General features: G+C 35.1%; 1 protein-coding gene across 1 annotated transcript; it reads right to left on the reverse strand.

The window, feature by feature from the left end:
* Nucleotides 1-4,029: 4,029 nt before the first annotated feature.
* LOC106909233 (Fc receptor-like protein 5) lies at nucleotides 4,030-23,597 on the reverse strand. Its single transcript, XM_088015432.1, has 10 exons — nucleotides 22,904-23,597; nucleotides 20,809-21,075; nucleotides 18,447-18,695; nucleotides 7,876-8,184; nucleotides 6,968-7,234; nucleotides 5,995-6,243; nucleotides 5,682-5,792; nucleotides 5,112-5,171; nucleotides 4,905-4,952; nucleotides 4,030-4,805 (listed from the first exon to the last, which is right to left on the reverse strand). Exons 1-10 carry the CDS (start codon nucleotides 23,250-23,252, stop codon nucleotides 4,717-4,719), a joined length of 1,998 nt encoding a protein of 665 aa, XP_087871558.1. The 5' UTR covers nucleotides 23,253-23,597; the 3' UTR covers nucleotides 4,030-4,716.
* Between the last annotated feature and the right edge of the window lie 723 nt (nucleotides 23,598-24,320).

Here is a 24,320-nt window from a genome sequence, read left to right on the forward strand (position 1 = left end):
GGCAGGATTTCCTCTCTCTCCTTCACACCTGTAGATTCCTCCTTGTGTCACAGTGATATTTCTGTTTTCTGTATTATTAGTTGCGATTTCAGGTTTAGGTGATTTTATGGTCCGTCTGAGCCATCTGTATTTCCATCCAGCAGAGGGCTCCACTGAGCAGCTCAGTGTCACACTGCCCCCTACTGGTATGGTTGTTGGACCTGCAGTCAGTGTGGCCGTGGGTCTGTCTGCTGTTGATGGAAACAAAACAGGCCCATCTTACAACAAAAGACTTGAAATCATGTTGTCATGTTTCTGCCAGAAAGTAAATATACTTGCACAGCATAATATGACTGGATATATGTATTTACTCATAAAATATAGTGAAATCTCGAAAAATTTTATTTGGCATCATTAAGTTAATGAGCCAATAAAAATATATGTTTTTTTTTTGTTCACAAATTAAAAAAATTGTCTTTTGGTTTTGTTGTGATTTGTAGCTGACTTCATTTTGGATAAAAAAAATCACACAGGCAGTAACACTGGTGAGATGATATGTTAATCTCTGTGAATAAAAGAAACACATAAATAATATATTTGAAATAAAGTAAAGTAAAAATATAGATACACTATTTTTTTCAGGGTTATCCTCCATTGGTTATGGTTAAAATGTGATTTAAAACATTTTATGCTTACCTGAAACAGTAACAGTATTACTGCACTTTGTTTGAGCTGAGCTCCTCCTGTGACCACAGCACTGATATTCACCACTATGATTAAGTGCTAACATGCTGTTTTTATCTTTCTTGATGGACAGATATGATTCATTATTATTGTTCAGCTTGTATTCCCAGTCAGAGTTTTCTCCTTCATTCATGTCACATCTAAAGGTAACAAACTCTCCAGAATAAAACGTCGACCAGTTGGGCTCAGTAGTCAGCACAGCATCTACAACAGAACCAACATTTAGTTCATTTATTTTCTTAAGCTAATTGATAAAAAAAACAAAAAAAGAAAAAAAGACAAAAACAAAGCATGATGTGAAATACAGGAATAAATTTGAGGCTGTTGTTGAGAGAATAAATCCTAAAAACAGAGATTAAAAGTGACGTTACCCTGAGCTTGTGCACAGCTGAAGAGTGAGGTCAGCACTGAAAAAAAGGTTGAAACCTTGTTAACATTATAAATATTTAATAACATAAAATTATCAGTAAAGTTTTGTCACACGCTCACATTTAACATTGATTTTGTTGCAAATTCATTATTTAAATCCATATTATTCATTCATATAGATATTTTTTTCTGTCTGATGAGTTTAAACTGCACGTCAGAAACTTGACACTCTGACAACAAAATATTCCCAGATTTACATCAAATTCAGCCAAATTTATTCGACTTGCAATTTAAAATAGAACATTGAAATGTGAGTTAGTGAGTGAGCTCATTTTTGTACTTCCTGTGAAAATAAAATATTATTTTCCTTGATTTTCCACCATTGAAACACAGAAAGTGATTTACTTACACAATAAGCCCAGCAAAGGATCCAAGGTTTTCTCCATCTTGGCTTCCAGGCAGCTTTTCTGCTTCAGTCAAACGTTTCTTCAGTGAAGTGACACGTTGCAAACGCAGCTTCTGTAGATAAAGAGAAGAGCAGGAAACCGAGTCTATGTTAGACTGAAATTATAATATCTTAATTTACTAACACTGACATCACTGTGAACTTTGTTTCTGCTACAAACTGCAGGGCCTTTTCCTGTTAACTGGTGAGAAGTCAGGCTAAAATAAGTCAAGTCTGCAACAAGCTCAGTGTGATGTTGTGCATAAACTAACAAGAAAACATTTAAAAGGAAATTCATGTTTTCAAATGTTTGTTGTTTTTGTAGATATTCAAGTGAAAATAATGAAAAATTAAATGCATCAATAACAGATTCAAAAGTAGTATTTAGATAAAGTAGGAGCCTTTTTGTGCGAAAACATCATTTAGTTTCGAGTGCGTCACAACGTTCCTCTTTATGTCTGAAAACAAGTGACAGAATTAAAATAAGATCTTAGGTGGGTGGAGGCAGATAATAGATCAGAAAAACTGTGAAGGATGAGAAGTAGTTCTAAATTTAAAAAGGTCTAAAAAGCAGCTGAAAAATGTAAGTTTGAAAAGCATTATTTCTATATTTTTGATTCAGTAGTTTCAGGTTTTGAGGCAGAGGCAAATATAAAATTTTTTCTGTAATCTCATGTAAATCATGTAGATGAAGCCGAACTCTGGCATGTTACTCTTCATTTCCTGGTCCATATGAGCAAAGGCTTATCAGAGTATCAACGCAGGGCCAAATCGTTTATGAACCGTTGAACAGAATCGTGTTTCAAATAATGAATAGTGTGAGAATCCTGTAAATCATGTTGATTGATTCTCATTGGTCCATAGTCTTGACGTTTCTGTCATGGTTAGTGGACATTTTTCCCCAGCAACATTTAAGGCCCAACAAAAGTTAAATCAATGACTTAATTTAGCAGCAGATATGTGTTTTCGACAAAAAATTGTAAAAAAAAAAAAAAAAAGAAAAAAGGGTCACTTGTGATAAAAATTTAGTCATAACCCAGAAACATGTGGCGGCCAAGTGTGAATTCATATGTCTCAGTGACATGTTCTTAATGAAGTTTTACTTCCTCATGTCTGACAAATATGCAAATGAAAGAAGTGCGAGGCGATGAAGCTAATTTTCTATTAGCAACTCCACAAATCTTTTTGATAAACATCACCAAGAGACATGAAAACGTACCCTTATTTGGCGTTTTTCTTTTCTTCTTTCTTTTCTCTATCCCTGAAGGACACGTCATTTTTATCGCCATTGTTTTGCTAACTTATCTTCCACCGGAGTTTTGGATGCTCACAAATCATTATATAGCAGCTCATATTACCACTGAAGCATGACCTACAGCGGCCACCAGGGGGCCCCCAAGAGCAATTAATTTTTTATTCTTTAGAAATAATGATTTCTACATGATCTAATATATATTATAAAAATCGACTTTACAATGAAATTGTATGATTTTGTTAATAAGATATTTCAATCTGTAGAGACTCACACACAGAGAGAAACAGCAGTTAGACAATTTTATTGGACCGAGAATTGGGCGCGGAAGACGTGCGTGCTGAGAATCGCAGCGAGATTGAATGATCAGCTCGAATGAAGCTCAGGTAGGTCTTCCCCCCGGGCCCATTCACTGGTGGTGGAGCGGAGCTTGGAGAGAGGAGTCTTGATGGGACCTGGAGGCGTCTGGGAGGCTGGTGGTGGAAACGGGGAGGAGGTGAGTTGAAACACAGCTGAAGCGGGTGTGGCTTCGCCTTTTTCAAGGAGCTCTTGCCAGTTGATTGGATCGAGGTAGAGAGGTGGTGCGTCCTGATTGGCTGGGGTGAAGGCGTGGTGATAGGTGATGGCGGAAGAGTCTTACAGGTTGAATTTTCGCCTAGGGCTTCATAATTAGATTTTACTGTCTGTTTGCCAAAAACCCAACACTACATGGATATATTTAACCTAAAGTGACCTTGTCTTAAGTCAGTGGTTAAAAGATTTTCTTCTGGGCCCTCCTTTGGATTACAAATGACAAATGATGTATGATTTGTTTTTATTACATTTCACTGATCTAATACAAAATAAATAGTACATGTGAAAGACAGCTTTATACTAAAACAAAATGAGGCTTGCTTATATCCTTTCAATTTTACATAAACTACAAAAACACAGGGAGGTGACCCAGTGGTCTCAAACAAAGATCCTCTTAGACAAGGATGACACACTCTTGAAAAAACACACAAACACCTCAGAATTCTAAAAAAGACAACAACTAGAAAAAGGTGAATCTCATTGGGATTTTCTATGATAGTCCATCAGAAAGCAACAGACTGTTAGAAGGTGGAAAATAAAACATAACTTTCAAATTTTCTCACAAACAAAATTGTTGCATTAATGTCAGGCTCCTTCACTATGATAATTATGCTCTATTGGAGATGACAGTGTAGAAATAAAGTCTTCACAGTGGGGGGTTGCGACCCCTATGTATGAGATTTTTGAATAACTACTAGACATTAAATTTTTTTGTATTTTTTTATTCAACATTATGTCTTTAAATACACATTAACATGAATCCAACATTTAAGGAAATTATTAAAAAAGAGGCATAAAATAATGAAAATCAGTCATAAATGAACACATTTAACGAGCAGAAATCTGTACATTGTGGCAAAAGTTCAGCATTTCTGGCAGCTTTTAATTATTAGATAAAAAGTTGTGGATTATTTGCCTGCATTGACTTTGTTCTGAATAAACAAAGTCAATCTGTAATCAGAATATTTTGTAAATGCAACATGAAAACAAATAAAAATAACTAAAACAAAAATATATGAATTATAAAATGGTTTAAAAAATACTAAGAGTGGGAGATATTATAAAACTGTAAAACATAGTATGCATTTGTAAAATAAACCATAAAAAATATACAAAAATATTTAATGTATTCAAACTTCATCATAGCTCCTGTACACATGACTAATAATTTCTGAAAAACATTTTTTTCAGCATTGCTAACATGATTTTTTGTAAAATGTTTGTTTTCTAACAGTTACAGACTTTTCAAAAATGTTCAACACAAAATATAAAGAAATATGTAAGAAAATAAAGGATTTAAGAATGTTCTTATGAGATTAACTTAAATCCCATAATAAACCAGTAAAATGTGAAGCTACATGTTGTAGTTGTTACCCAAAGCTGCTCCTGTTGTGATTTCAGAATAAACTGCATCTGCATCTGTTGCTGCAGGACTTTGCTTTCCTGTAAATGAAGAGGTTGATTATTAATTCTTATATACACTGTGTGTCAAACATAAGACATATTAGCAAAAAGAGTGATAGAAGGAGACTATATCTTTACCTTTATCCTTTTTCTGATAATTGATGTTAGCATACGTTGGAGTTGAGTCTGAAACAGAAAACAGAGTAAAGATACAGTGATGTCTGATTTATCAGTTTCTGCTGTTGTCCAGTGTTAGGATGCAGTTGGTCAGGACAGATGATAATCTGACCTGAAATCAGCTGCAGCGTGAAGACATGAAGACATATTTCACTACAAAGAACTCACAGTTTTTCCCGAAGTTTCTCAGTTCAGTCTGGGAGTATGTAGCATCACTGGGTCCATCTGCTACTGAAACATATCAGGTTTATAGATTAGTTAGTGATTCTCTATAATTAAACAGCACAGAAATAACATTTTAAATCCTTCCATTTCCTGTAGTTGTAGAAATATTCAGAGTCATAGAGATGAACCAACAGAAAAGAAAACAGTCAAAAGCTTTTTTAAAATTTAAATATGTAAAATAAATATATTAGAATGTTTTTTTTTTACTTTTTCTTTTCATCTTATTTTTTAGGTCACTTGTAAATGGAGGTTTTATTTTTATGTTGCATAGAGAAGACGTTCTGACATCTGTCTAAAATATGACATATACATATGCAGAAAAACTGCTAATAATTTCTCATAGGAATAAAAAGAAAAACAAATGTAATGATGCACAATAAATAAGAGAAAGACAAGTGTTTGCATTATTTATCTTAAGCCTGGATTTTATGCTATAATGTCATAGTTCATCTACAATAAAGATTTTTTTAAAATGAACAATCAGATCTAATATGAACAGAAAAAATGTCTCACCGTTGTTCCGTCTGCAGCTCAAGAACAAGAGCAGGAGGAAAATGAGAACGATTCTAACAGCTGGTCCGATGATCAACAGCTTAAGAAATAAAAAGCTGGCAGGACTGGATACTGAAAACAAGAAACATCAACAAGGAAGAAATATTTTGATATGCAGATTGTGTGACATTTTCTGTTTGAAGAAAAAACTGACTTTATACTAAATACTTACAAACATGAGCAACACAAACATCCTCAGTGCTCATCTTGCTTTTCTCTAACATTTAAACTGTTATAATGAATAAAATGAACCAAATCTTTTCCTCCTCCTCACCTCTAACAGACATCCAGCTCCTTGGTGAATCTTTTCCTGAATGTTGACATTTGTAGAAACCTTCATCTGACTTTGACACTGCAGAGATATTCAGCTCCCCTCTGCTGTCATTCTGGAGGAGTTTATCATTGTGATAGAAAAACACATTGGAGAGAAGTTGATCTTTATCTCTGCATCTCAGAGTAACAGGATCTCCTTCAGTCACAGGATGAACAGGACTCAGCAGGATAATACCATCATAATAATAATCTGTAAAACAATCAGAGAAAATTCAGTTCAGGAACATTTATTTAAGCTGTGTCAATAATTTAAAGTGTAATGTCATTTTTGTAGACAGCAAGGTCTGTGATAAGATAAAATAAAGTGATAAATTCTTCTAACAGTTGTCTTTATTTTTTACTAGAAAAGGTCGTCCATCTTCTTCTGACTTCTGATAAAGTAGTTTATCAGTGTGATCTTCTTCCACTTTATCTCCTCATATCCTCTAGTCTTTGTTCTCCTCATCTTGAAAGGTAAACCTCAGTCAGATCTATGCTTCTTCATGAAACAACTTAATATGGATAAAACCTAAATAAATCACCGTTTAAAGATAATTTTTGAAAAACAATTAGGACAATAGAGGAAAAAAAACAACATAATCATAAAAACAAATGTTTCCTGGAATGATGTCTTCAGGCTAAAAAGCGACACAGTCTTTAAAATTACATAATCTGATTATTTGAGTTTGCTGTACAATTTAAATAATGGGTGACCAGTTTTACATTTTAATCTGAATGGATTTTAAATAGTGAGCAAAACAAAACAAATAAAAAAATAAACAATCTGATACAATAATGGAAGAAAAATTACACAAAAATCCTACACAATAGATTATTTTGATTTAACCTCAGTCTATGCTATGATATTTATTTACAATATTTCATATATTTTCAATGTTTAAAGAAAGAAAAACAAGTAATAAACCACATCTTACTCTGTACGCTGATGTTGACAGCATTGCTAAACTCTCCAGATTTTGACTCACACCAGAACACTTCATTAATAAAATAGAATGGTTCAATGGTGCATGTAGATCCATTCATTCTCCCCCCATAGGAGCAGTCTGAGAGATCTCCTCTTTCTGTAAACCTCTTCACTCTCCACTCAGCAGAGTTTCCCTCACAGCTCAGAGACACAGATTCAGATCTGAAGTGTTGAACTCTGTCAGGATTCACTGAGAGAGAAGCTGCTGGACGAGGATCTGGAAACAAGACAGGATTTCATCTGAGAACAGAAACATCTTTAAAATGATTCATTACAAATAGTTTGTTTCTATAGTAATAGAAATTACAGTCAACTTTTATTTCTGCTTTAAAACGTTCCCAATATTTCATCAAAGTACAAAGTATTTACAAATATTTTGTACAAAATATTTACAAATATTTTGTACTTTGATGTATTTAAATGAAAGTACAAAACAATAACAAACTCCCTCTGGTTTAAACATTTCTTTAAGATACAGTATTTTGCTTGTTTTATTATTAATTATTATTATTACTTTACTTCAAATGAAATAAGCTACCAAAGCATAAATAATTATTTCATTTTTTACAAGCTTACATTGGATTTTAACTGTGAATGTTTAACAGCTTTTCCTGGTCAATGTTTTAATTCAGCTGTAAAACAACTGGCTGATTTTACCTTCAACCATCTGACTTTAACATTTATTGTGTGGATTTTGTCAAAAATCTTCATAAGTGAATGATCCATTAGTTTATGTTTTTATTTCTAATGTCATGTTAATTTCCAACATCTTAACATTTTTTTAAATAAAAGACATACTGGATCAGGATAAAAACCTCAAGCTATTTTAATTGAGAGCAAAGAGAGAAACAAACTGACCTGCAGACCAGATAAACTTTGGTTCACTGTAATGAGTGTAAAACTCTGGTTCTCCTCTTCCTGCTCTGCACACAAATCCTGCTGTGAGAGTCGATCCATTAGTGATGAAGGAGTTCTGCTCAGAACCATTGGTGCTGCCAGGAAGCAGCTCAGAGGTGTAGGAGCTACTGGATGGATCAGGAACAGCTTTATACCAGAAGAACCTCCATCCTGCTGGTTGATGCTCCAAACCCTCACAGCTCAGAGTCACTGAGGCTCCAGGATTCAGCCATGATGGAGACACAGAGAGGACAGGCTGAGGGGGAGACGCTGGAGAGAGATTAGAAACTGGGTCAGAACATTTGTCCTGATCATCTCTCATCTTTTCATTTTAAATATTTGTAAGGATTATTATTCTATCTCATGTATTTAAATCAATGTACAAAAAAATAAGATTCCCCCTGGTTGAAATTTTTCTTTTAGGTACACTATTTTACTTGTTTTTTTTATATTATTATTTTAAACTTAATCTAACTTCACATTGTATTCTTAAATTTTAAGTTTCATTTCAACTTTGTAGTTGCACTGGTCGATATAAGCTGTTAAGAATTTTTTACTTTAATCAAGGTTTCTCTGGACTTTCTGAAGGGCATCAATATCAACTATCAATACACTATTAAAAGTATACATGTACATGGTTGCAAATTTAATCCAGTTTTGCATAAAAAAAATATTTTGTTTTGTTTAATTTAGTTACTGCAAAAAGGAAAATAAACTCAACCTGAAAGCATTTTCAGGTTGAGTTGAGGTCAGTCTGACTCACATATCACAGTCAGTCTGACAGAGTTACTCCACTCTGTTAACTTGTAGTCTCTGATTCCTCTACAGCTGTATTCTCCACTGTCAGCATCAATAGCGTAGTTGATCCTGTATTCACTGGATGATGGAGAGTTTCTATTGGTTGGTCTCCATTCATACGTCCACTGAGTTCCTCCCTGGATCTCACATCTCAGAGTGACTTTCTCTCCTCTGTAGATCTGAGACCAGTTGGGTTGAAGAACCAAACTGGGTTTATTGGGATCTATAGGAAAATTATATAGTTAGCAAATTACCAGAACAACCATTTCACACTTAAAGAGAGTAAAATTACTTTCTGAAAATAAAGAAAACTTTTCTGTAACTTTAGTGAGTGAATTTGATCAATGTTTCTCTCAAACCATCCAAGAGCTTTTTTAAGATTTGTATTTGTATTTGTTGATTACAGTAAACATTTCCTGAGACAAACAAATTCAGGACTTAAAGATTATCTGTTGTGATGCAAATAATGACCTGACAGCCGAACTCACCAGTTCTCCAAATTGTGACCTTGTTCCTGGTTCCTGAGTAAAAAACTGGGTCTCCTCTTCCTCCTCTTCCTCCTCTGCAGCTGTACTCTCCTCCCTCTGAGACTCTGATGGTTCCATCTGGTTCTGTGTTTCTGGAGGATCCATCTGCAGGATATTGTTGTCCATTTCTGAACCAGTCAAACTTCCAGCCAGTAGATTCGTTCACAGAGCAGGTCAGTGTAACACTGCCCCCTGCTGGTATGACTGTTTCTGTTGCTGTCAGTGTGGCTGTGGGTTTATCAGCTGTTGAGTTTAAAATGGAGAAAAATAAGTAAATCATCAGAAAATAAATCACTTCTGGAAGACATTTGCTATTATATTAACGTAATAATATTTAATCAACATTCCATTTAACAGCATTTAATTTGGAGAAACTAAGTGGAAACATAAAGAATGGACCAGATTGTCTATCATGTTTGCTATAAATGAGAAACTGTGGAAACTTTGGTTGTTGCAGGTGAAATTCCAAACCTGCCCTATAATTCAAACTCGGGTTCAACCAGATTATTTCATCAACAGATCAAACTAGCAGAATTACAAACAAACCAACCTGTAAATGTAATTTCACAACAACACACAGCTTGTTAAACACAAACCATACAAACATGCCTCGGTTAAACATGTGCTTAATAACATAACTAAAATATGCTTCACCTATACCAATATGAAACAATGATCCAATCAGGAAAAAAGTTCAAGCATCAATGGCTGCAGATCAGTAATGAGCGGCTCTAAAACAAGATGACAATGAAGTCAGATGAGAAATAAGTTAAGGATTGGTTTCAAACTCTTGTGCAACAAAATAGATCATAAATACTGGGTTATATCGAAAATTACATGAACATTTTGATAAAATAGAGAAATGTTCAAATGATCAGAGGAAATATGTTTTTAATTTGGTAATTCATTAATTCCATTTATTGAGACTAAATGCAGTGCTGGTCCATTGTTATGCCAACCTTATAGGCTAAAACAGCAAAATGGCCCCTAGCAACAGCTTCTGATTCCTTTTGTGGGCCTCTATCAGCTACGCCCTAAACAGAGCCTAGTGTGTCACTTCCTTTGACCTTAACTTTGAGCGTCTGTGCAGTGTGTGTGTGTGTGTGTGAGTATGCGTGTGTGTGTGTGTGTATGCGTGTGTGTGTGTGTGTGTGTGTACGAGCATGCAAACAGCAAATAGGGATGGAGGAAAACACAGAGTTATATGTTCACAAGAAGTTTCATAAAGTAGATAGTGTGTGTGTGGATGAAGAGCAGACACACACAGCTTATCAGTCTCAGTCTGTGGACATTCTTACTCTCTTTATTGCAACTGACGGCTTATTTAGATGGACTAAATCGGCCACATAATCCTATTAAAGCATGTTCTATTTTAAGATCAAAAAAACCTAAATTTACAGATATTATGTCTGGAATCCTTATTATCTGAATCTATATTAGATGCATAAATTTAACTGGAATATTCTAGAGGGATATTGTAGTAAATCTGTATTCTATTTCTTTTAATTGTGATTCGTCAATGAAGTTTTCATTTTGTCACTTATAACATCTTTATCTAAATTTTAGACTATACTATAAGAAAGTCCCATCTTTCTGTTTTCAGCAAAAGTTTAAGTGCTCCTGGACGCCCCCTGCTGGTAGAGCAGCAGAACGCAGTGGTTCAGTTCAGTTTGCTGCAGACCAACTCTAAGACCAAATCACAAATCACCTGATACAGACAGTCTGAAGGTTTCACTCCACTGTGTTGGAGTCATCTCTTCTTCTACACTGACACATGTAGTCTCCACTGCTGGACTCAGAGACAATGAAAGTCCAGTCTTTACTATTTGTCCTGTGTATTATTGACCGATCTCTCTTCCATTCATACGTCCACTCAGTGGTTTCTCCTCCCTGGACCTCACATGTCAGAGTGATCGTCTCACCACTGAAGATATGAGGCCAGTTTGGTTGTCGAGTCACAAAAACCTTGTTGGTTTTGGGACTCGACAACCAAACTCACGTTTATCAAATGTGAGCACTAACATAAAATCAGAGAAAAAAAATAAAAAGATTTAATAGATTTGCTTTTGGACACACACACACACACACACACATATATATATATATATAATATGTGAAATAAAGTAGAGTAAAAATATGGATATATTTTGTCAAAGTTATCCTCTGTTGGTTCGAGTTAAAATGTGATTTAAAATATTTTATGCTTACCTGAAACCGTAACAGTATTACTGCACTTTGTTTCATCTGAGCTCCTCTTGCGACCACAGCACTGATACTCACCACTATGAAGAAGAAATGTGAATGTGTTGTTTTTATCTTTCTTGATGGACAGATATGATTCATTATTCTTGTTCAGCTTGTATTCCCAGTCAGAGTTTTCTCCTTCATTCATGTCACATCTAAAGGTAACAAACTCTCCAGAATACAAGGTTGACCAGCTGGGCTCAGTAGTCAGCACAGCATCTAGAACAGAACCAACATTTAGTTGTGAAATTATGTTATGAAAGAAGAACATTCGCTGCTATTTTACTAAATAAAACCTAATAATATTTGACTGTTTAACATCCATAGCAACTTGGCTGCAGACTGCTTTAAAGATCAGAAAAGCTCAGAGGAATTAACTCTACATACTTTTTTTAAGTTAGCACCTCTGAGATCTAGAATTGTAAAACTAAGATATAGCAATAAACCCTCCTTGCCCTCTTCACGGGCGAGGAGGGTTTATTTCCTGCTGTTACAGGAGAATTACAAAAATAAATAGAAACTGTTTGTCTAACTTCAACATCAGACCTACATTTTTAGTCACAAACAAGTGTTTGAAAAAAATATATTCTTGCCCTTTAATCTGACTTACAAGCTGCTGTTCTGCTCCCCTCCTCCTTATTTTGGGCCCAATGGAGGCAGAGGCACTGAGAATCTGTTCAGCTTTATTATTAGACCAAGGGCAGCCAGACTCATTTATTTTACTAAATTGTTATTTTTAGCTTAATGCTATTGTGAGGGGGCACAAGCAGGTCTCCTGATGCACAGTTAAAACATATGTAAAAAAAAAAAAAAGCACTCAAAAAGAGGCACTTGCACTCACTCCCCTCCCCCTCCACATCCCCGCCTGTGCCGAGGCTGTTGTTGAGAGAATAAATCTTTAAAATAAATATTAAAAGTGCGTTACCCTGAGCTTGTCCACAGCAGAAGAGTGAGGTCAGCACTGAAATAAAGGTCGAAACCTTGTTAACATTATAAACATTAAATAACATAAAATTAAACAGCAGAATTTTGTCACACACTCACTCACATTTAGCACTAACTTAACAAATTTATTATTTTTATTTAAATCCATATTATTCATTCATATAGATATTTTTTTCTGTCTGATGAGTTTAAACTGCACGTCAGAAACTTGACACTGACAACAAAATATTCCCAGATTTACATCAAATTCAGCCAAATTTATTCGACTTGCAATTTAAAATAGAACATTGAAATGTGAGTTAGTGAGTGAGCTCATTTTTGTACTTCCTATGAAAATAAAATATTATTTTCCTTGATTTACGCCATTGAAACACAGAAAGTGATTTACTTACACAATAAGCCCAGCAAAGGATCCAAGGTTTTCTCCATCTTGGCTTCCAGGCAGCTTTTCTGCTTCAGTCAAACGTTTCTTCAGTGAAGTGACACAATGCAAACGCAGCGTCTGTAGATAAAGAGAAGAGCAGGAAGCAGAGTCTATGTTAGACTGAAATCATAATATCTTAATTTACCAACACTGACATCACAGTGAACTTTGTTTCTGCTACAAACTGCAGGGCCTTTTCCTGTTAACTGGTGAGAAGTCAGGTCTGCAACAAGCTCAGTGTGACGTTGTGCATAAACTAACAAGAAAACATTTGAAAGGAAATTCATGTTTTCAAATGTTTGATGTTTTTGTAGATATTCAAGTGAAAATGATGAAAAATTAAATGCAACAATAACAAATTCAAAAGTAGTGTTTAAATAAATAAAGTTGTTTTGTGTGAAAACAGCATTTAGTTTCGAGTGCGTCACAACCAAGTGGTCGGTTATTTTTTACCATTCCTCTTTATGTCTGAAAACAAGTGACAGAATTAAAATAAGATCTTAGGTGGGTGGAGGCAGATAACAGATCAGAAAAACTGTGAAGGATGAGAAGTAGTTCTAAATTTAAAAACGTCTAAAAAGCAGCTAAAAAATGTTTGTTTGAAAAACATTATTTCTATATTTTTGATTCAGTAGTTTCAGGTTTTGACAGACAGGCAAAAATAACATTGTTTCTGCAATATTATCATGTAAATAATGAATGTGAGACTCGACCGCTCTTATTTTTTTGATCATAGAGTGATTGAGTCACCATGAGAAGTGCTACGGTTTATTAGAGCAAACTGTACATCATGTTGATTGATTCTCATTGGTCCATAGTCCTGGTGTTTCTGCCATGGTTGGTGGACGCTTGCGGTCCAACAAAAATGAAATCAATAAAATAAAGAGTTAACTTAAACTTACCTTTAGTCTGTCCACAGCAGACAAGTGTGTTCGACTCTAGATAATAAAAAAACAGGCTCACTTGTGATATAAAAGTGAAAAAAAAAACTAAAAACAGACAATAAAACATCGCCAAATGTCATGAAAAGTTGTCAACTCTAATAAAAACAGTCAAAACCCAGAAACATGTGGCCTAGTGGGAGTTCATATGTCTCAGTGATAACTTTTTAAATCAAGTTGTACTTCCTCATCAGTTACCAATACACAAATGAAAAACCTGGAGGGTTATCAAGCTAATTTTCTATTAGCAGCTCCACAATTCTTTTTGATAAACATTACATTACCTAGAGATATGAAAACGTACCTTTATTTGGGCTTTTTCTATTCTTTCTTTTCTCCGTACCTGAAAGACACGTCCTTTGTTGTGCCGTGGTTTTGCTAACTTATCTTCCACAGGAGCCAGTGTTGGGGTCAAGACCACCTAACCCGAGACCAAGACAAGACCAAGACCGAGGGAAGTCAAGACCGAGTCAAGACCAAGACCAGCGGCCCGTGCTACATGACACAATAATAAAATATGTTCAAAATTGCTTCTCAAATTGATCTGAAATATCCATATTCCCATAAAAACACCTTGATATTAAATACTTAATACATTTTACCAATATTAAATATTCCATCTCTGTGCTACAGTCCGTGGTGTTCTCGTGCCATTCCTAAAAAGATAACGACCTGCGCGTTTGCCCATATTGCTCATGTCAGAAACCACAACTGTCTGCACCATTAAACATAGCAATTGAGGCAATGCCTGGATGGTAAATAAAGTTCAACTATGAACACTGACCAAGGAGCAACAAGCAAGAAGTAACCAAGCACAAGACGCACATAGTGACTGTTCTCACCCTCTCTCCCGCTACATAAAGCCAGGCAGTCTGACACCATGGCACACATTACAGTTTCCACTTTGAATGAAAACAATCAAAGAGCAATGTGCATGCTCTTTCATTCTTGTGTTTTAGTTATTTGTTAATAAAAAAAATATCAACGTACATAATTAAATAGTTATAACCAGTTAAGTAGGTTAATGAGTTTTACATGGGCATGTGTTGTAGCTGACTCCAGCTGCAGCCAGACCCTGCTTTAAATACACTTTGAAACCACAACAATGCATGTATATCTATATAGTTATCATTGAAAACAATTTAATGACTTATTTTCATCATAACTTGTTGCGTATGGTGAACTGACAACTCCTCTGACGGTCGGACTTCTTAATGCGCACACGCAGGCATGGTACTCACTGCATGTATGCTATTCTGACAGTATATGGTAATCTGATAGAACAATGGCTCTCAGTGACACTCCAGTCCCATCTAATAAGTAAAGAGCGGTGCAGAAGAATTGGACTGTTTCTGAATGTCACATCACTATATTGCAGACTTTTGGACACAGCGTTGTCCCATATATGTGACAAGTCAGTCAACACCTCCGCACAATAATTCAGTGCAGAGAGTGACTTTTTTTTCATCACAAATTATTATGTGTCTCTGTACAACTAGCTTTGCTAGCATCATGTGAACGGAGCTTACCTTTCTTTGAGCTACTTTTCTAAGTGACGAAAAAAGTTAGACGTTGTCTCCACCGTCTGTGAAAGCGAAGTGCTGCTGAGTTAGCTGTGGTCATCGGATTTCTTATGATTTATGCAGCGCTATTCTATTACTGACGATTAGACCGACATCTTCTGCCGCTGAGAGAAAAACACTGCGCATGTCTGGAGCGCAGCGCGCTAGTGAAAGGTGGAGAGGGGAGGGGAAGGGGGGAGTAACAGAAACACGTAGTTGCTTGGATTTTAATCGGTGCGCTTTGCATCCACCGAAAACAAAGATGTTAACAAATAAACTGGACAGTATGCTGTAAGTTTAGTGATATTTTCACATTTGCGGTCTCGACTGGTCTTGAAATAAAATGCCGAGTCCTAAGCGCCCGAGACCGAGACAAGACCGAGACCAAATGCGGTCGAGTCCGAGACGAGACCGAGACCATTTGCCATTTTAACAAAAAATAGTACAATTTTATTAAGGCACCTAAAAAGGCGTACTTTATTAGCCTAGTTTAGATGTAAATTAAAACATACCAAAATTTCACTATATTTAGTAGTTTACTATTCAAGTAAGCGTTAAGTGAATTTAAAAACATTCTACTTTGAGCATATATTTTAAAATATACACAAAATTTCTTAAAAGCATATTGTTTCATTGGTACACTTGCGCAAATACATATTTTGTTCACTTAGCAGCTCATATAACAGCGACCACCAGGTGGCCCCAAGAGCAATAATTTTTATAAACAATGATTCCTACAGCGGTCTCAAAGATCCTCTTAGACAAGAATGACACACTCTTGAAAAAATAAAAACCACCAGAATCCTAATAAAGATTGTTATTAGTAAAAGGTGTATCTCATTGGGATTTTCTGTGATAGTCCATCAAAAAGCAGTATGTCACTGTTAAAAGACGAAAAATAAAACAAAACTTTTAAATTTTCTAATAAATAAATAGATAAAATTATTGCATTCATGTCAGGCTCCTTCACTTTCATGATTATGCTCTATTAGAGGTGACAGTGTAGGAAAAAGTCTTCACCGTGGTGGGTCGCGACCTCTATGACATTTCTGATTAACTAGAAGACATTAAATATTTTGTTTGGTTTTTTTTTTATTCAACATTATGTCTTTAAACACACATCAACATGAATCCAACATGTAAGAAATTGATGTAAAAAGAGGCATAAAATAATGTAGACCAGTCAGAAATGAACACATTCAGTGAGCAAAACTCTGTACATTGTGGAAAAAATTCAGCATTTCTGGCAGCTTTTAATTATTAGATAAAAAGCTGTGGATTATTTGCCTGCATTGTCTAGACTACAGCATGGTGTGGGAGCTACAAGCCGACAACTGGACTGACCCAGTCGAAACAAAAAGCTTTGCAAAAGCAATCAAGTATATGGATGGCATTGCATTCAGGACATTGTATGCTGACATACAGTAACTGAATATTTTAGAAATGCAACATAAAAACAAATTAAATCACTAAAACAAAAATATATTAATTATATTGTAAAAACATACTATGGGAGATATTGTAAAACTGTAAAACATAGTATGTATTTGTAAAATAAACCATTAAAAATATACAAAAATATTTAATGTATTCAAACTTCATCATAGCCCCTGTACACTCGACTATATTTCTGGAGTTTGTTCTTTTTTTTTTTCCAGCATTACTAAAAGTATTTTTCAGAAAACGGTTGTCTGACACAGTTCTGTATAGACTTTTAAAAACACATGAAATATGTAAGAAAATAAATGATTTAAGAAAGTTGTTGTCAGATTACCTCATGTAATAAATCCCATAATAAACTAATAATGTGAAGCTACATGTTGTAGTTGTTACCCAAAGCTGCTCCTGTTCTGATTTCAGAATAAACTGCATCTGCATCTGTTGCTGCAGGACTTTGCATTCCTGTAAATGAAGAGGTTGATTATTAATTCTTACATACACTGTGTGTCAAACATAAGACATATTAGCAAAAAGAGTGATAGAAGGAGACTATATCTTTACCTTTATCCTTTTTCTGTTAGTTTATGTTAGCATACGTTGGAGTAAAGTCTGAAACAGAAAACAGAGTAAAGATACAGTGATGTCTGATTTATCAGTTGCTGCTGTTGTCCAGTGTTAGTATGCAGTTGGTCAGGACAGATGATAATCTGACCTGAAATCAGCTGCAGCGTAAAGACATGAGGACATATTTCACTACAAAGAACTCACAGTTTTTCAAGAAGTTTCTCAGTTCAATCTGGGAGTATGTAGCATCACTGGGTCCATCTGCTACTGAAACATATCAGGTTTTCGATTAGTTAGTGATTCTCTATAATTAAACAGCACAGCAATAACATTTTAAGTCCTTCCATTTCCTGCAGTTGTAGGAATATTGACTGAATTCACTGAGTCATAGAGACGAACGATGAACCGACAGAAAAGAAAAGAGTCAAAAGCTTTATAAAATTTAAATGTGAAATAATTACATTAGAAAATAAAATTTGACTTTCTTTTCGTTTTTTCAGTCACTTGTTTAGATCTCATTTAAATTAAAGTTTTATTTTTATTACGTTGCATAGAGGAGACATTCTGACTTCTAACATATTACACATATAGCAGAAGAACTGCCAGTAATTTCTGATAGGAAGAAAAAGAAAGACAAATTTAACGAAGCATAATAAAAATGAGAAAGAAAAATGCTTTTGCATTATTTATCTTAAGCCTGGATTTTGTGCTATAACATCAGAGTACATCTACAATAAATATTTTTTTTAAATGAACAATCAAATCAAATATGAAAAGAAAAAAATGTCTCACCGTTGTTCCGTCTGCAGCAAAAGAACAACAGCAGGAGGAAAATGAGAACCATTCCAACCGATGTTCCAATGATCAATAACACAGCAAATAAAGAGCTGGAGCTGGTTTTCAGTAACTGGTTTACTGAAAACAAGAAACATTAACAAGGAAGAAATAGATTGTGTGACATTTCCTGTTTGAAGAAAAAGTGACTTTATGCTAAAACACTGACAAACATCCTCAGTGTTCATCTTGTTTCTCTCTAACATTTCAATAGTTTTAATGAATAAAATGAACCAAATATTTTCCTCCTCACCTCTAACAGACATCCAGCTTCTTGGTGAATCTTTTCCTGAACGTTGACATTTGTAGAAACCTTCATCTGACTTTGACACTGCAGAGATATTCAGCTCCCCTCTGCTGTCATTATGGAGGAGTTTATCATTATGATAGAAAAACACATTGGAGAGAAGCTGATCTTTTTCTCTGCATCTCAGAGTAACAGGATCTCCTTCAGTCACAGGATGAACAGGGCTCACCAGGAGAGGTTCATCATAATTATCATCTGTAAAACAATCAGAGAAAATTCAGTTCAAGAACTTCTTTAAGCTGTGTCAATAATTTCAAGTGTAATGTCATTTTTTGTAGACAGCAAGGTCTGTGTGATCAGATAAAATAAACTGGTAGTATAGTTTTAAAATTAATTTATTGGAAGAAATGTTTTATGGCCAGACTTAATTTGAATATGAGAGAGAATCTGAAGAGTGAGCTAACAGGGTGATGACGACCTGAGCTCCTCTCCAAAGATAAAAGACGGGCATAAATGTGAAATTTCCCACTTGTAATAATTATTAATTAGGTTGTAGATTAAAATCAAATTATCATGAAAATCATGAAAGTGTATGCTACTTGAACATTGCACTCTGTTCTGTTGAGAGACGCTTATCTTGTTTTTGTCAATGTCAACATCAATTTTATTTATAAAGCACTAACTGCACAGTGCTGTACAGTATTCATAAAACAGAAATATGCGTAAAACACATAGGAATAAAACACAAATTAAACCAGTCAGGGCAAATAAATTACAATGCCAGGCCTTAAGGAAAAGCTAATAAACAAAAAATGAGTTTTAAGAAGTGATTTAAAATTTTCCGCACTATGGATAGATCTACATTAAAAGGCAAGTTGTTCCACAGATTAGGAGCAGTGACAGCAACAGCCCGGTCTTCTTTGCTTTTCAGTCTGGTTCTAGAAATTATTGACCGAAATGTTCTAGAGACAGAATGGTTATGAAGAAGGCCTTGAAGATAAGCTGGGGGCTAGGCCATGTTGCGCTTTAAAAACCAATAAAATAATTTTAAAATCAATCCAATAAGAAACTGGCAGCCAATGCAGAGAAGCCAATACTGGTGTTATGTGCTCTAGTTTCCGGGTTCCAGTTAAGCGACGCTGTAAAGAAGATTGGTCCATATTTTTATATAATGAGTTGGAACAGTAGTGATGAAGACATGGAAAAGTTTTTCAAAGTCTTTAGGAGAGAAGCTAGATTTAACCTTTGAAACATTCGCTACAGATCGACATCCAGCCTCCCCACCCCACTAGGGACAAGGGTGCACAGAAAATGGATGGATGGATAGAAGGCGCAGATGAAAAAAGTTTGATTTCCCAATAGCTCACCTGCTTATCCAATTTAATACAACTGACAAAAATTGTCTTAAATCTTTTTTTTTTTTTTTTTTAACTATTTTTGGTTGAGAATAAACACTGCCAGAGGATGGAATATTTATGTCTGCTTCCATTGGTCAGAACCACACACTAATAAAGTATTGTCAAACACTAAGTGGTTATTACTGTTACTTGTAACCATTGTAAAAAGTATTACACTCTTTAACCATTGTGTTTACAAATGGGGTCCGACCGACCCCACAGACGTAAAACTTGTATCATTTGCCTCAGTCCTCTACATTTGCCTCAGTCCTCTACATTTGCCTCAGTCCTCTACATTTGCCTCAGTCCTCTACATTTGCCTCAGTCCTCTACATTTGCCTCAGTCCTCTACATTTGCCTCGGTCCTCTACATTTGCCTCGGTCCTCTACATTTGCCTCGGTCCTCTACATTTGCCTCAGTCCTCTACATTTGCCTCAGTCCTCTACATTTGCCTCGGTCCTCTACATTTGCCTCGGTCCTCTACATTTGCCTCGGTCCTCTACATTTGCCTCAGTCCTCTACATTTGCCTCAGTCCTCTACATTTGCCTCGGTCCTCTACATTTGCCTCGGTCCTCTACATTTGCCTCAGTCCTCTACATTTGCCTCAGTCCTTGCATGCACAAGGGTTAAAATGACATAATGTGATGAGTTGATTTTAGTATTGTATGAGCAGCAGAGCAATCCATTGGAAACAATTTACATCATTGATGATCAGTTTTAAATTTTAATCTGAATGGTTTTTAAATAGTGACCAAAAAAAAAAAAACAATAAAAAAACAACCTGATACCATGATTGAAGAAAAATGGCACAAAACAAATCTACACAATGAATTATTGTGTGATTTAACCTCAATATGTACAACACAGCAGAAAATGTCAAAAAACTTCCATAAACTCTATGCTATGATATTTACAATATTATATATATTTATGATGTTTAAAGAAAGAAGAATATAAATCATATCTTACCGTGTACAGTGATGTTGACAGCATTACTAAACTCTCCAGATTTTGACTCACACCAGAACACTCCACTGTTATCATAGAACGGTTTAATGGTGCATGTAGATCCAGTCATTTTCCCCCAGATGGAGCAGTATGACAGATCTCCTTTTTCCGTAATCCTCTTCACTCTCCACTCAGCAGAGTTTCCCTCACAGTTCAGAGACACAGGCTGAGATTTGAAGTGTTGAACTCTGTCAGGATTCACTGAGAGAGAAGCTGCTGGACGAGGATCTGGAAACAAGACAGGATTTCATCTGAGAACAGAAACATCTTTGAAATGTTTCATTACAAATGAAACATTTATTACTATAGGAACATTTGCTTTGTTTCTATAGCAATAAAGATTACAGCAACATTTCAACAAGTTGATGAGACTTTCATTTCTTCTTCTTTTTGTAGATTTTTTAGAGTTCTCAAAAATGACACCCCCAAAATGAATTCCATATATCCCAGGAACTACATGGTGTATTTGATTGATTCAGGTAACAGAATAAAGGTATACTCTAGAAATCAACATTTGTATTACTGAGTAAGAGCAAATACATATGGCACACAGTCAAAAAATTAAAAACAAAAATCATAAATTCTAATGGAATATATTGTGTAACCCAGAAGCTCTAGCAGTCTGCAGTACAGGTTCTGACCACTTACTGTACCAAATTTAATTCCAAAACAATTTTGGAAAGGTATTATTTGTTAAAATTTCAGGCAATTATTCCAAATGTGCCATTTTTGGACATTTTGGCACCATTTGTGCAGTAACAAATTTCTCTATCTTTTTTAATTTATTTATTTTTCCCCAACTTATATCTTCCTATAAATATTATTTGCAATTAATAACAATGGTTTTTGAAGCAATATTAGAGTGAAGTGCTACTAAAAAGTACTGTCATGGGCGCTCTGGTTATAAAAGCATTGAGCACTGAGTCGGAAAACCAAACTAACAGGTTAAATTTTCTGCAGCCCATTGGTTGATTTGGGTGATTACAAAATACCATGGCAACATCATTCACCTATCACAACTAGCGAAAATATTTACGTAAACGAAGGAAAGCTCCAACTGCGTGCTAACGTGAAGGAAGTCCTTTGAGTTTATAGGCGGTATCCATGGAGACAGAGAAGTTTAAAATGGCGAGGAATTACATCAGTGTGACACAAGGACAATGCGTTACAAGACCTGAGTGGAAATATTTACTCTAACATAGATTATGACGAAGACACAGCAAAGGTAGGACTACATTTATGTTTTTAGCTACGTGAAATTAGCTAGGTTTTTTGTCTTTTTTATCTTCTTTTCAGTTGTTGGAAAGAGCAGAGCTTGGGTTTGATCTGACTGGTAGTTTGTGTGGGCAGAACCGAGTTGCGCTGTCCTTGCTGGTGTTTACCAGGTGTGAGTCGTTAGCGTCTAATTAGCCTTTAGTTATGCTTTATTTATGAAGCTGGGTGTTGAGGAGGTAGAAAATATTGTTGCTATCATTTAGATATTTTTGCCCGTTACATGGATATGCAATATGCCTATATTGGCTGTTGTATGCTTAGCTGTTGTATGTTGTCAGCAGAAGTGCTGCTGGCGCCATTTTGGGGGCTGGTAGCGACAGAGGAATTAAAACTTTCCAAGTATTTCAGTTCTTCTCAAATGAAGTAAACTACCAACGAGGAATTAATTCTCTCTCTCTTTTTTTTACAAGCTCACATCAGATTTTAATGGTGAATGTTTAACAGCTTTTCCTGATCAATGTTTTAATTCAGCGATTGGTTGATTTTATCTTCAATCTGCCTACTGACTTATTTAACATTTATTGTGTGGATTTGTAAAAAAAAATCTGCATACTTTTACCACATATTTCTTTCAAGTTACTAATGAAAATAATCAAGGTTGACTCATGCTTATTATCCAATAATATGAATGATCCATCACTATACATTTTTATTTCTAATATCTTGCCATAAGTAAACACAAGTTAATTTCCAACATTTTATTTTTGAAAAGAAGACGTATTGGATCAGCTTAAAAACCTCAAGCTACTTTTATTGACGTGAAAGAAAGAAATAAACTGACCTGCAGACCAGACAAACTTTGGTTTACTGTAATCAGTGTAAATCACTGGTTCTCCTCTTCCTGCTCTGCACACAAATCCTGCTGTGAGAGTCGGTCCATTAATGGTGTAGGAGTTCTGTTCAGCTCTGTTTGGGTTGTTAGCCAGCAGCTCAAAGCTGTAGAATGGTAACTTGTTCCACGTGGATGGATCAGGAACAGCTTTATACCAGTAGAACCTCCATCCTGCATCCTGATGTTTAACCTCACAGCTCAGAGTCACTGAGGCTCCAGGATTCAGCCATGATGGAGACACAGAGAGGACAGGCTGAGGTTTGGGTGCTGGAGAGAGATTAGAAACTGGGTCAAACATTTGACCTGATCATATCTCATCTTTTCATTTTCATTCTTTTTAATGGGTAATATTCTCCATCATATATTTATATCAAAGTACAAAAACATAACAGTTGTGGTTCCTTCTGGTTGAAAAATTCTTTTAGATACTGTATTTTACTTGTTTTTTTATTTTTATTTTAAACAAAGTCTAGTTTCATGTTGTATTCTTACATTTTGAGTTTAATATCTGCTCCCTAGTTACACTTATTGATATAAGCTGTTCAACTTTTTTTATTTTGATCAAGGTTTCCCTGGATTTTCTGAAGCTCTTCAGAGATTTTCTTTGGTCTCTGGCTGCTTTCATATGAATAAAACTCATGAACAATGATAACCTAACATCTGAATCAATTAATAAAAATAAAAATAAATTCAATGTTGGTTTAGAGCTCTTATATGCTCTATCAAATATTACAGTGATACCTAATATCTGATAGAGCATAAAACAAATAACTATCAATACACTATAAAACGTTTACACGTACATTGAAGTAAATTGAATCCATTTTTAGACAAAAGTGGATTAAATTTTCTGTTTGTCAGTTACAGTGAAAGTTGCTGTTTTATTACTTTGTTTCAAATTTTAATTAAAAATATTTTTAAGTGGCAAAGAAGACCGTTTTAAAATTGTTATAAGAAATATTTGTTCAAGTGAAACAAATGAAATGTAAATAATCACTTCCATGTTATTTGTAAAGAATCAACTTACACACAGTTATGTTAACAACATTACTCCATGGTGTCCAGGAAAACCCTTCTCTTTTTCCTCTACAGCTGTATTCTCCACTGTGGGACTCAGTAGCTGAGTTGATCTTGTATTCATTGGATGATGGAGAGTTTCTATTGGTTGGTCTCCATTCATACGTCCACTGAGTTCCTCCCTGGATCTCACATCTCAGAGTGACTTTCTCTCCTCTGTAGATCTGAGACCAGTTGGGTTGAAGAACCAAACTGGGTTTATTGGGATCTATAGGAAAAATATATAGTTAGCAAACTACCAGAACAGAATATTTCATTTCACACTTAAGTGAGTAAAATCACTTCTTGA

The sequence above is a fragment of the Poecilia mexicana genome, unplaced genomic scaffold (genome assembly GCF_051168715.1).
Source record: "Poecilia mexicana isolate PSO_F unplaced genomic scaffold, ASM5116871v1 scaffold_18, whole genome shotgun sequence".
NCBI classification, from domain to species: domain Eukaryota; kingdom Metazoa; phylum Chordata; class Actinopteri; order Cyprinodontiformes; family Poeciliidae; genus Poecilia; species Poecilia mexicana.

Coding starts and splice junctions, on each gene's coding strand:
- LOC106909233 (XM_088015432.1), bottom strand. CDS start 23,252: ATGTTTGACCCAGTTTCTAATCTCTCTCCAGCACCCAAACCTCAGCCT. Junction 7,235..7,875: donor AAAGTTTATCTGGTCTGCAG/GTCAGTTTGTTT, acceptor TCTTGTTTCCAG/ATCCTCGTCCAGCAGCTTCT. Junction 6,244..6,967: donor TGTCAACATCAGCGTACAGA/GTAAGATGTGGT, acceptor ATTGTTTTACAG/ATTATTATTATGATGGTATT.